This window comes from Mycetomoellerius zeteki, unplaced genomic scaffold (assembly GCF_001594055.1).
Source record: "Mycetomoellerius zeteki isolate Tzet28-1 unplaced genomic scaffold, Tzet1.0 scaffold111, whole genome shotgun sequence".
In the NCBI taxonomy this organism is placed as follows: domain Eukaryota; kingdom Metazoa; phylum Arthropoda; class Insecta; order Hymenoptera; family Formicidae; genus Mycetomoellerius; species Mycetomoellerius zeteki.
In genome coordinates this window covers 270,354-283,099 of record NW_017256029.1, presented here as the reverse complement: position 1 = coordinate 283,099, position 12,746 = coordinate 270,354, and the positions used below count along the sequence as shown (strand labels likewise).

The 12,746-nt window shown below is 28.8% G+C and overlaps 1 protein-coding gene across 2 annotated transcripts in view; it reads left to right on the top strand.

Moving 5' to 3' along the window:
• The first annotated feature begins 712 nt into the window (after window positions 1-712).
• Window positions 713-12,746, top strand: part of spir (spire type actin nucleation factor) — a 27,199-nt gene continuing 15,165 nt past the window's right edge. The window contains exons 1-8 of one of the 2 annotated variants that reach the window (XM_018454286.1): window positions 713-1,028; window positions 1,142-1,173; window positions 2,154-2,277; window positions 2,423-2,577; window positions 2,828-3,040; window positions 3,313-3,342; window positions 6,580-6,837; window positions 7,066-7,207. In XM_018454286.1, the coding sequence (XP_018309788.1) occupies window positions 713-1,028; window positions 1,142-1,173; window positions 2,154-2,277; window positions 2,423-2,577; window positions 2,828-3,040; window positions 3,313-3,342; window positions 6,580-6,837; window positions 7,066-7,207 (1,270 nt within the window). The remainder of the gene's footprint in view (window positions 1,029-1,141; window positions 1,174-2,153; window positions 2,278-2,422; window positions 2,578-2,827; window positions 3,041-3,312; window positions 3,343-6,579; window positions 6,838-7,065; window positions 7,208-12,746) is intronic. The other variant, XM_018454294.1, reaches the window with a different exon arrangement.

Below are 12,746 nucleotides of genomic sequence, written 5' to 3'. Positions count from 1 at the left end.
ATCGACATCAAAAAATTTTGTCTTGATTAACGATTTTCCTCCTCAGAATGTATTCTATGCATGGAAACACACAAATTACAGGAAAATCAGAGGTGGTGGCATTATACTGTATATTTATCTTTACTTCAATTTCTCTCTTTTCATGTCGTATGTGACACGTAGAAGACAATTAATTAGTTATGATACTAATATACAAAATTGTTCATATCTCAGAAACAGTTGAGCTTTTGATCTATATATGTATATTTATTAAGACTTTTTTACCCAGTATGTTATGTACTATGTATCATATAAATGAATGGTTTTTTTTTAACATCTTGTATAAAGATGTGTACATAAAGTCTCTATGTACTATTATTATATTTCAGGTAATTGGGAATTACAATTGATAATATACAATTTTTACTGTATCTTCTGTTAATTTAGAATAATAATTTTAATATACTCTGCAAGAAAAGTAAAAATATCATTCTTTATGGATGGAAAAGCATAATTCTTCTAATATAAACTGTGAACATTTGATACAATGTTATGAATATACTGATGTAATATATGTTAATTAACATAAACAATTTCATAGACATTTATGATGTATCACACAAGACATTCTGTACAATACCAAAGATTATGTATAAAATAATTTCTAAGAATAGTAAGCAGATGCATACAAAATTGACATAGTGATTATCTTTAAAGAACAAACAATTGCACAATGTCCAATTCTAAGAATAGCTCAGAATATAATGAGGAAAAAGCTACAGTTCTTGAAGAGCCACAAAGAGCAGTAAACAGAAAAGAAGATGCTTCGGCGCGACCTAAGTGTAAATTAGATTCGTGTGGTTGTTTAAATCTCCAGGATATTTTATTAATATTCGATAGTCCTCTAAATCAAGAACGAGCATGGGCATTATGTTATCAGATAGCTAATGGTTTATTACGCTTAACGGAAAATAAGTTCTATGAGATATCAGAACTTTCGCAAATTATACTTCACAAAGATGGAGATATTTGGCTTGAAAACTTAGCAGGTGACCGTTTTATTCTAGAATTCAGAAGTAATCATGTAAAGTTGTGTTAGTTTATAAATTATAAACTATTATTGTAATATTAAAGATAATAAACAAGATAACTTTTATTACAGGCTCTAAACCACTTCTTGTTTCGGAAGAGAAGGTAAATGTATAACTTATAATGAAATTCAAATACTTAAAACAATAAGAAGCTACGTGCGCCAACAAATTTGATAAATTTAAATAAATGTTTCGACTTAGCATGAGGTTATTATCAATGTTAACAAAACCGATAATAATTCAAATTGAGGCATAAATGAAGTCGTGTAATGTTATAAATTGTAAAAAGTAGACAAATCAAGACTGTTCTTCACAAAAATTTTTCTTCGCCATTTTATTTTTATGACATATTGATTTTCTGAATTATCTTTTCCATTTCTTTAATTTTTTGAGAAATGGTACATATTTATTGTATTATTAATAATCGTGTTACACCAACCATATGATTTGATTTTATCCACAATCACGTTTTAACAGCAAGACCATCACCTATGCATTATGTTTGCTTTATGTATGTTTTGTTTTAATACGTTGATATTGAAAGCGTTGATTGTAAAAATATTACTATAAAGATCAGATCTATAAGAGCTTTTTGATTCTGTGAAAAAATTTTTACAATGTGAAGAACAGTCTTGATTTGTTTATTTTTTATAATTTGTAATATTACGTGACTTCATTTATGCCTCAATTTGAATTATTACTGGTTTTGTTAACATTGGGCGCGTTCAAGCCGGACACAACTGCTAGCCTATTTGTTGAGCGATTTAATGTGATTGGTTGGATTTATAAGTAACAATCAATCATATTCATTTCCTCGGCGAGCAGGCTAGCTGCTTTGTCGTGCCTATTGATAATGACCTCATGGTTGAAACATTTGTTTAGATTATATTAAATTTTTTTATATTAAATTGTTTTTTGGTTTTTAGCTCCTTTATTGTTTTATTATTTGATTTTAATCATTTAAGCCATTAAATATATTTTTGTGTTTTTTTTTATAATGAAATATTCAATCCTATTTTGCAATAAATTATACATATGTATATGTAGTTGCTCTTTAAATATAAATTACAATTTCTCGTGCAGGTGGTATTTTCATTAGGCATGGCAATTTTTAAAGCCTTGGACTTTGGTTCTAATGCAGGAGAGGAAATAGCATTATTACCAGACCTAGAAGCTCTTATTACATCGATGACAAACTGTAATCGAGGTAAACAAATTTTTTATGCTCTACTTTCTTTAGTACCTAATGTATCTAATCACGTTTTTTTTTAATGAAAATTTAAATTAATAAATAATTAAAATTAAATTATATTTTAAGAACTGAGATATATGTTATTTGATTATATCATTAGTTTATGAAGGTGATGTGGAAGAACGTCTACAAGAAACTGATGATGAAGGCATTGAGCGAGATTCTGGTGACACTGATGTAGAGGATTATATGATGCCGAAACCTACCGAATCATACACAGATAGTCCCTCATGTACCTTGAAGATTATTCTCCAAGTAAATTTATATTTGTTAAATTTTAATTTTTAATGTGTTGCTTAAGTTGATACGATTTACAGTCTGGTAAAACAATTAATAATCAAGGAGAGCAAAATAAATTCGAAGTTGATTAAAATTTTGAGTAATTAAATTAATTTGATAAAAAACATAATAAATATAATTTTTTTCTTTTAATTTCTTATTTGTGACAGATTCTGTAAAATTATACTTATTAAAGGACACTGCAAAGATTCTGCTTATATTTCAGACATGTGCAAGGCATGCTCAAAGTTTACACGAAAATGCTGATAATTATTATCGAAATATGATACAAGCGTTTGTGGAAGAGGCCCTTAATCTCTCTCAGTTTCTGGAGAGAGTAGTCGTCAACAAACAATCACAAGATTTGTTTGATCCAAATAATGTAGATCGTAGCTCAACTTCATTGCAGAACATTAATACAGTGGATTTCAATGATTGGGTAAGTTCTTCTGATGATGAATAAAAAACATAAATTGTACAATGGTGTTTCATGTTTTTACGAAAAAGCTATTGATTTACAAATTATTGAAGTATATGTGATAGAAAAAAAAACGCATATTAAATCTTCTATTTTAAATAATTTTTAATAACTTTCTTGTCACATGTTTTAAAAAAAAATAGATATAGAAACAATATGTAAATAATATATTGTTTCTAATAATTATGTATAATTTTACCAACGAAATTGCTAATTAGCATTTATTTTTATAGACGGACGTTAGAATTTGGAGAGCTATACAAGTACGTTCGTATCAATAAAATTATAGTTATTTGTTTTACTATAATTGCATTATTAAGTTTAACTTTAATTAGTATACATCTCGTTTAAAATTAATGAAATGAATTTAATATAAATTGAGCATGAATGCATGCAGCATGATAATTTAGTTTATAAGCACTAGAAAAAATCAAATTTTATATCAATGAAACTGAAATTTAGTTTACTTTTTAAAAACATGGTCAATTATACAAAAGAAGGATTATTAATACTAAGTCTAATTATTAGAAATAATAAATATACATGGTTAACGTCTGTCGAGGTGAGTTGCTCTTTGCTCATTCAGTTGAATTTTCATAAATTAATGGTTTTTGAATTAGAATCCACTACAGTTTTGGCAACCTGTGAGTGACTCTACCTTGGCTGATTGTTAAACCAGTATAGATTAAGAATATGTTAGATTGCTGATGAGGACTCCAAAGAGAATTGAAACATTCAAGAATTTAGAATAAAGAAGACACCTGCACATCAAATGGAGTAAAGAGTATTTTTTATATTTTAATAATTTGTGCACTCCCTTCCGCGCTGACTCTCATTAGCCTCGAATGTTGTTGTTATTTTAATAAAAATTAAGTAATGAAATAACATGGCAAAAACACCTAGACTAATCGCTCGTTGAACTTAACGAATCGACCGTTCAATCTCATATGAAAAGCTTGATCAAAATTATATACAAACACTTCAAATGATGGTAAAGGGAGGGAAGCATCAAGACTTTGTAAATAAATTTGTATATATTGGATCAAAAGAACACAGTCGATCCTCGCGGCTGTTATTGCTAGTCAAAATTTTTGCAAAAAGTTACAAAATTAAAGAAATTAAAACGGCGCATGAAAGTTGGCGTTCGTCCTCACAAACCGGAAGGACGCAGGATCCACTCGACCTATTCGCAAAACAGTGATAGACGAAAAACGTCACGTCACAGCTTATATATAGTAAATAGTTTCTTATTAAAAAAGTGTTTAATTTTCTCTGATATATTTTAGGAAAAAATGGTACTATGAAAAACCTCCTTCTTTTGGTTTCTTCTTTATAGTTATTATTGTCTCTATTGTTATTGTTAGAAATTGGAAAGAATAAGGGCAATAGGAGTTAGGCGCAAAAGACGTCGCTCAAATAATACACCCATAAAGCGTAAAACTTCTTTATTCTATTAAACGCGCTTACATGTTTCGGCTCACTTTTGAGCCTTCTTCAGAGACAACACAAACTAATTAGTATATATAAACTGTGAATAAAAGTTATCTTGTCATGGTGAGCTCCCCTATATCGAAAATATAAATGCCAGAAATTAAAAATAAGAAGGTTCTTGATATGCTGGCCAATCAGTATCAGACACAGTGAGTCACTTTTAGATTTAGCTAGTATTTTTCGAGATTACAAATGGGAAAATCTAACGTTAAAACGTTAATCAATTCCGATAAAATAAAGGTTGGAAAGTAATAAAAAATCATATCATTTATTTTATCGGAATTGATTAACGTTTTAACGTTAGATTTTCTCATTTATAATCTCGAAAAATACTAGCTAAATCTAAACGTGACTCACTGTGTCTGATACTGACTGGCCAACATATCAAGAATCGGTTTTTGAATTATTAATAGTAATGTTCGCGACATGGTGCTTTGTGATCACGGTGAGCGTGTGTGTGTGTGTGTGTGTTTTCCATATTCTCTATTTCGATGTTTCCAATATTTCCTTTCTTTTTTCTTTTCTTTTTCTTTCATTCTTATTTGGGTTTAATTTCTGGCATTTAAATTCTCGATGTAGAGGAGCTCACCATGACAAGATAACTTTTATTCACAGTTTACATATGTTAGTTTGTGTTGTCTCTGAAAAAGTCTCAAAAGTGAGCCGAAACATGTAAGCGTGTTTAGTAGAATAAAGAAGTTTTACGCTTTATGGGTGTATTATTTGCGCGACGTCTTCTGCGCCTGACTCCTATTGCCCTTATTCTTTCCAATTTCTTTTGATTTATAAGGAGTCTTTGTTAGTTTGATTTATTATACTGATTATTGTTAGAATTACCATTTAATTAATCGAATTTTTTATGTAACCTTTTGTTGATTGTAGAAAAGATTATGTGTAGTAGGTAGCCATTATTTAGAATTAGTGGGTAGGCATTATATTATATTAGAATTAATAGACATAGTCCTTCTTCTTTGACATCCAACTTTTCAACAAAAAAATTTTGACAAAATTATAAGAATCCTTCTAAATAATGGTTACTCACTATGTATAATCTTTTTTACAATCAAAAGGTTACATAAAAAATCTGATCAATTAAATATACGTATACTTAGCGAAAACTCAGTATGGTAAACAGAACAGTAATTGTGTCTAGCAATAGGTGCCGGATCTTGCAAGAGACAGCGCTACAATATGTTAGATAAGAATTAGATATATGCATTTGAGTGAGACAAAACAACAATGTTAGGAATGAATTAAAGATATCAGTATTATCGATATATTTAATTTGAAATTAAAACAAGTTTGTACTATTGATATCGATCAAGTTCGGCCGTCACTTCAGCATTCCCTTAAGTCAAGACATACTTAAGTGCACTTCAGTAAACGAAAATGGATTGAAATGGATTGAAATGGATTCAGATTTTCAGAAATATAGATTCACGAATGTTAAAATGAATGCTTTTCAATCCTGAATGCATTTTTATTCATTTATAAGAATTGCATGGAGCATATCTCTATGCCTTTCAATCTAAAAATAATATCAGCTTTTTCTGTGCATTATGAATACTGTTCAATTCAAAATTTTGAATTGAACAGTATTCATAATGCACAGAAAAAGCTGATATTATTTTTAGATTGAAAGGCATAGAGATATGCTCCATGCAATTCTTATAAATGAATAAAAATGCATTCAGGATTGAAAAGCATTCATTTTAACATTCGTGAATCTATATTTCTGAAAATCTGAATCCATTTCAATCCATTTTAATTCATTCTCGTTTACTGGGACATGTACCCGGCGAATATTTAAAGTTTTCTCAAAACACTCATATGAAAAACTTTATTCTCCGTTTTCATCTTATTTCATCTAGACTCATTCAGTTGCTGTACCACCAGACCGCTCTGCATAATAAACATACATTACATATGTACTGTAGATTTTATAAGTATATAATATAAATATTTTTTAATGATATAATATCAGTGTTTTTTTTAATATGTTTTGTTAGGCTAGGTTTTGGGTTCAAGTTATTAGCGAGCTAAGGCGAGGAGTGAAATTGAAGAAAGTAGAAGCTAATTTGGATTCTCGCATGTCTTCACGTGAAGAAAGAAGTCTCCCAGACTACAAGCTGACACCCTATGAAAGTCTGATGGATGATATCAGGGCAAGACGGTATCGCCTCAGGAAAACCCCACCTACGTCGTCACGAAAGGACGCGCATGCCATTATTCTTGAATTTATTCGAAGCCGACCATGTTTAAAAAAGGCAAGATACATGATTGTGTGCATAAAATCGCTGCTGATAAGATTCAAACCTGTAAATAATTTTATTGTGAAAAATATTACATTGGCCAAGGATCGAACTCGGATCTCTCGCTTTTCGGGCAAACACAGATCACCGAGGCCTCAGTAATATTCTTTGCAATAACCAACATATATAGAGAAAATAGTTATATACTTTATTATATATTTTAAAATACTTTATTGTATACAGGCTTCGGAGAGACGATTACGACCATTACAAAAGGAAAGTACTCTGAGAGAGTTATTAATGGAAAGCATAAAAAAGCCTCCAAAACCTCTAAGATCTTCTGGTTCAAGACAAAATGCTTCTAAGATTGAAGAAACATCAATTTGTAAGTTTACATATCTTATATATTTGTAGATGATAGCGCTGCTATAACAATAAAAATAACTACTTTTTTATATTGTGTTGGAATTGTACATTTATAATGCGACTTATAAAATAAAAAAAATTATATAAGAGTGCGCGCTCCTCGAAAAAAATTGTACCAAATTAAAAAGTAAAACTCAAGTGGTACTATCATTATTAATTGATATTATTAATTTAAATATGGTAAACTAAGTAATATGTATTTATTTATATTGTCATTTGTATAAAAGATTTGATATTAACAACCGGTATATAGTCCGGCATCGCCCGGAGTCGCTCGAAGTCGCCCGGAATCGCCCGGAGTCGCTCGGCGTTGTCGTCGATGCCCGGCTTCGTCATCATCGATGTCGTCGTCGCTCGGCGTCGTCATCATTGTTGTTGTCGTTGATATTAAATCTTTTATACAAATGACAATACACACAGATGCATATCACTTAGGTTTCATCGTATTTAAATTAATAATGTGAATTATAATAAAGATCGAAGACAATTTGGGTTTTATTTTTCCGTTTGGTACAATAGTATAAAGATAGTATAAACACTTGAATTTTACTTTTTAATTTGGTACAAGTTTTTTTGAGGAGCATTTATCCTTAGCACCCTTTTTAACCATTTTTTAAAATGGTAAGTTTATACTAATATATTGCTTTTTGTAGTTTTAAGGATCTTGTCATAAATAGTATATATACATTTTTTGTATAACCTTATTTTAATACATTATGGGTGCGTTCCGAGTTACTCATGAAGTGCATGATGTATCATTTGTCCTTGTTGTTCATCAAATAATAAAGAAGGATAAAACGATACATCATGCGCTTCATGCGTAATTCGCAATACACCCTATGTATAGTGTTCATAAAAATTGATCATAATGTGATTTAGTTTATGAAATTTATGTTTCTTTCATGATTAAATAACATTTGTAATTGTAAACTAATTAAAAATTATAAACGGGCATTTAAGAGTTAAGCGCAGAAAATTATTGCGCACAAGTATTTTTTAAATAAAACAATTTAATACAAACATTCATAAGTCGATAATATTTTATCTCACTTTTTGAGCTACTTTCTACAGATTGCAGTAATTAATCAAATTAATTCATCAATGTGTAGAGATGAGTGACTTTCAACATTCAGCAATGGTCAAAGATCGCTCACAACCGATTGGATGACCGCGTGATAAATCTCCTAGGATGTGCTTAGATTTATCGTTTTTAGTAAGCTACATATAAAATAATTTTGGAATGAGAATTTTTTTGCCATTGAAAGTAACTGCCCATTGGGGATTCTAAAGTCGTCTGTATTATTGACTAAACCATATAATTTTTATAACAATTACTTTTTTCTCTTTTATTGATTCGAAAATCCTTTTCCAGGATTAAAGTATACACATTAATACGTGTTTGTGAGGTGGAGTTATGCCGAGAACGTAAACAAATTTGAAACTAAGATCTTTACCATTTCTTAGATCAATATGGCGCTCTAGAACTGTCACATCGTGACAACATTTGCTTCATATAAAAGCTGTGCAATCTGTACTTACAAAATAGTAGTCTACAGACTCTAGTAGTTTGCACGAAGAAGCAACATGGAGTTCTTAAAATTGGACTTACAATTAGATGCACCCATTATGTTATTTTCATTACAATGTATGTGTTCATTATAAGATCAGGTATGTTTTATAAGTTACATAATGTAACTATTAAAATATCAATCATATATCTCCTTATCAAAATTTAATTAGTCTTCAGACAGTTTACATTAAATCGTTTCAAAGATATTAAATAATTTCATGTATATCTCTCTGTCTCTCTTTCTTTAGTCAAATATCAGTTGCGCTTTAATATATTGAATTTTTTTTGTAAATATAACATCTTTATTGGGGAATTCTTCTGAAATTAGTTACATTGGCGTGATATATGTTATCTCAGAAGTATCTACCGATTAAAAATTTTTGCACGCTTAAGATATTGTTAACTAAATCAGTACTTGTGAATCGATTATTTTACGATATATCTTTGTCTTTTATATATCTGTTATATTTTTATATTTTTCTTCTGTTTGATCCTCTGTTCTTTGGATAATACATGTAATAGACAATTGCGCGCTTAAGTGTTTATTATTTACAAAATTTTTGTTTTATTTGTTTTATAAAATTTTACTATAATATTTATTATATATTGTTAAATTTATTGCACGAATTATATTTTGTTATATATATAATGTACATTCTGTATCATATGAGCATGCGCGAGTATGCGCATGTGCATCATGGGTGCAAAAATGTATGCTCATAAAAATAGATTTTAAGGGTTTTGAGTTAATTTCTGAACATTCAATTTTTTATATACTTTCTTACGAGTTGTATCGAAATTAAAAACTTAACATTGAATCGCACTTTACAATATGGTAGGATAAATCACGATTTGGAGTGCTATGGGCGCAGAGTATAGCAGAACAAAGAGAGTGGGGAGGGGAGAGAGAGAAAGAGAGAGAGAGATATGGAGGAGAGCAACTTGACACAATGTAGGTGCGATCAATAACTGAAAGCATGCGAAGGAGGACTGACGTTGCCCGAAACGTCATAGTGGCATGCCAGTCTAGTTGGATGTCAGCCGTTTCTCGTGAATTCTATTCTATCCCGGAAATTATTGTTAGTATTGTTACATCGTCATTTTCGAAAGATATGTTAATTCTTGTTATTTAAAAAGTTCCTAGGACAACAATCGATTGATATCATTGGTGTGTCCAGTGTGAATAATTTTGTGAAGGACTTTCAAGTTTAGGAGAATTATTGTGATTTGAGAAGTGTGAACAGTTGTTTGCTTCATTGTTCACAAAATGTGTATATTGTGTTTATAAAAAACTGAAAGGGTAAAAAGAAATAATATATATATAGAAATTTGTTACATGCAATTTAAAGGAAAGTATAAGTCTTTTCTTTATATATAACTCGTGAAAATTTATTAAAATATTGAATTAATCCTAAAACTTAAAATAACTCTAATGATCTCTCTGGATTGAAGTCAATTAAAACACAGGACATTTCTTGCAGATAAAAATTGGGTCAATAATTATTATACGCAAAAAGATTAAAAAACGTGCAAGAATAGCTCGAGCTTCGTAATTTTATATTTGAAATGTAAATAAAAAATCTAGAAAAAAATTAGATAAAAAATATCAGTAACAACGAAATTTAAGCAGTCCAAGTATTTATGTATGAGTCAAAATTTCGCTTAATTTAATGATTTAAAAATTTAAAAGTTTTAATAAATTTTAAAATTTGTGGATTAAAAAAGGTATCTAAAATATTTAGAAACATTAGAAAAATCCAATAGTTTTTTGTATTTTATTTTTCCTATGTACCGTTGCATCAACATTGATCAGTATGTCTGCTATTTTATAAATGTTATGCCTACTAGAGAAGGCATTACATTTATAAAATGTGATCAATCGATCAATTTTACAAACATAATCAATCGATTAATTTTATAAATGTAATACCTGCTAGAAAAGGTATTACATTTACAAAATAATTTAACATACTGTCCAATATGTTGATGCAACACGCAGTACATATATGTAGAATGATTTCATTAGGGTTGTGTCTAAACTAAACAATTATTACTTGATAATAAGTAGATCGAACAAAACAAATAAAACGTCATTTTGTCAGGAAACCGTGTCAATTTTATTTGAGCCGTTGTACAAGCTAGTTTACGAATGTCAGCATGAGTGCATTATCCATCGAAGGGTGTTTCTGATGAGTATTTCTATAATAGAGGCACAAAATATACGATAAGATGCATATCGTAAATTCCATAGAGTAAATAGATCTAAAAGAATTTCAAGTAAAGACACACTTATAAGGGAAGTAATTTAAATTCGGTTTTTATGAAACTTTGTATAATTTTAATATTATTTTGTATACGTAATTTTTATAATTATCTTCACTAGATAAACGATTTTGTTCGATTATACTCAGTAGGGGTAAACTTTAAAATTTTAAATAACTATTTTTTTATATTTATTATTCTATTAAATTGTGTATGCATGTACATGGAAAGAAAAATAAAAAATACATTGATATTAAATATATTGAAATATATATCATTTATGTTAATATAACATACTATATGTGTAGCATATATACTGTCGCGGATACAGAGGTTACAATATTTTTCTTCGATAGTTTTCAGAATATATAAAAATTTTCAGAGAGTGCGGTCCACTGTAGATGTATGTAACGAGCGGTTATGATAGTTGTCGAAGTGATACGGAATCAAAGTATTCAAGATGAAATCAAGAAATATATCTTTAACGAAAAGTACTTAGGATTGGCAAGATTAATTAGGTAAAATAAGAAAGTAAGCCTAATAGACAATTTTGTCTAATAAATTTCTTAACATTTTCCATGCGTTAAAAATTATTATAAGATAACATGATAAAATAACATACATAATATACAGTAAAATTTATATTACATAATTATATATTATATAAATAATATAAATGTATATAAATTATATATGTATTATATAATTAGATATAATTGTATAATATATAATAATTTTCTAATGCAAAATTTAATTTGAATAATTTCTTTAATTTTCAGGACATCTCTGTAAATAATATTAGAAATGGTTATTCGGCTTAACTTCCACTCTGATGTGTAGTCTTCCCACACAACGGGAATCCTAAGCAATTTCCTGTCTCACAATGCTATGTTTGGATAACATAACTAAAATATTATGATTAACACATAAAATGTAATACTAGCCAATAAATTATTTTATTAAATTTTAATTTATAGATACAGTATACGCGAGGATTTTGAAACAGAAAATCTTATGTTGTACATGGAAAGGTTGTAAATGAAGATGGAATTCTGTTGAGTAGCCATTTCCTCATATTATCTGCAGGAAAGACCTAAATAAAAAAAGCTATTCAGAATCCCGTTAAATTTTGCATGAAAGGTTATTATATAATTATATCTAATAATGAGTATATAATATATGTTTAAGAGTAATTCTAAAAAAATTCGAATCATTTGGTAGTGATTTTGGTCCACACACTTTTTTATTAAATTTATAAGATGTAATAGGCTTAAAATATTCTTCATAGGATATGTTAGTTTTGTCATAAAACAGCAAGACAAATAATTAATAAATAAAAATAAGTGATAATAAAATAATAAACAATAAGAATTTTATTTTAGATCGTTTCATGTGAAAACACAATCAATACTAGAATTAAAATGCTTATACCGGTCGAAGCTAGATCTTTAATGCTTAAATAATTCAATGTGAATTATATATATACTATATATGTACTTGCATATATACCATATTTGTAGTCCTTCAAACTGCGCGCCGAATTGGTTTCCTGGACTTATAAACGCAATTAAACTACTGGAATAATATCACGAATTAAATTAAATTGACAAGCAATTCTTAATAATTTTGATGCACAATCAAGCATCATATTAGCAAGATGTTAATG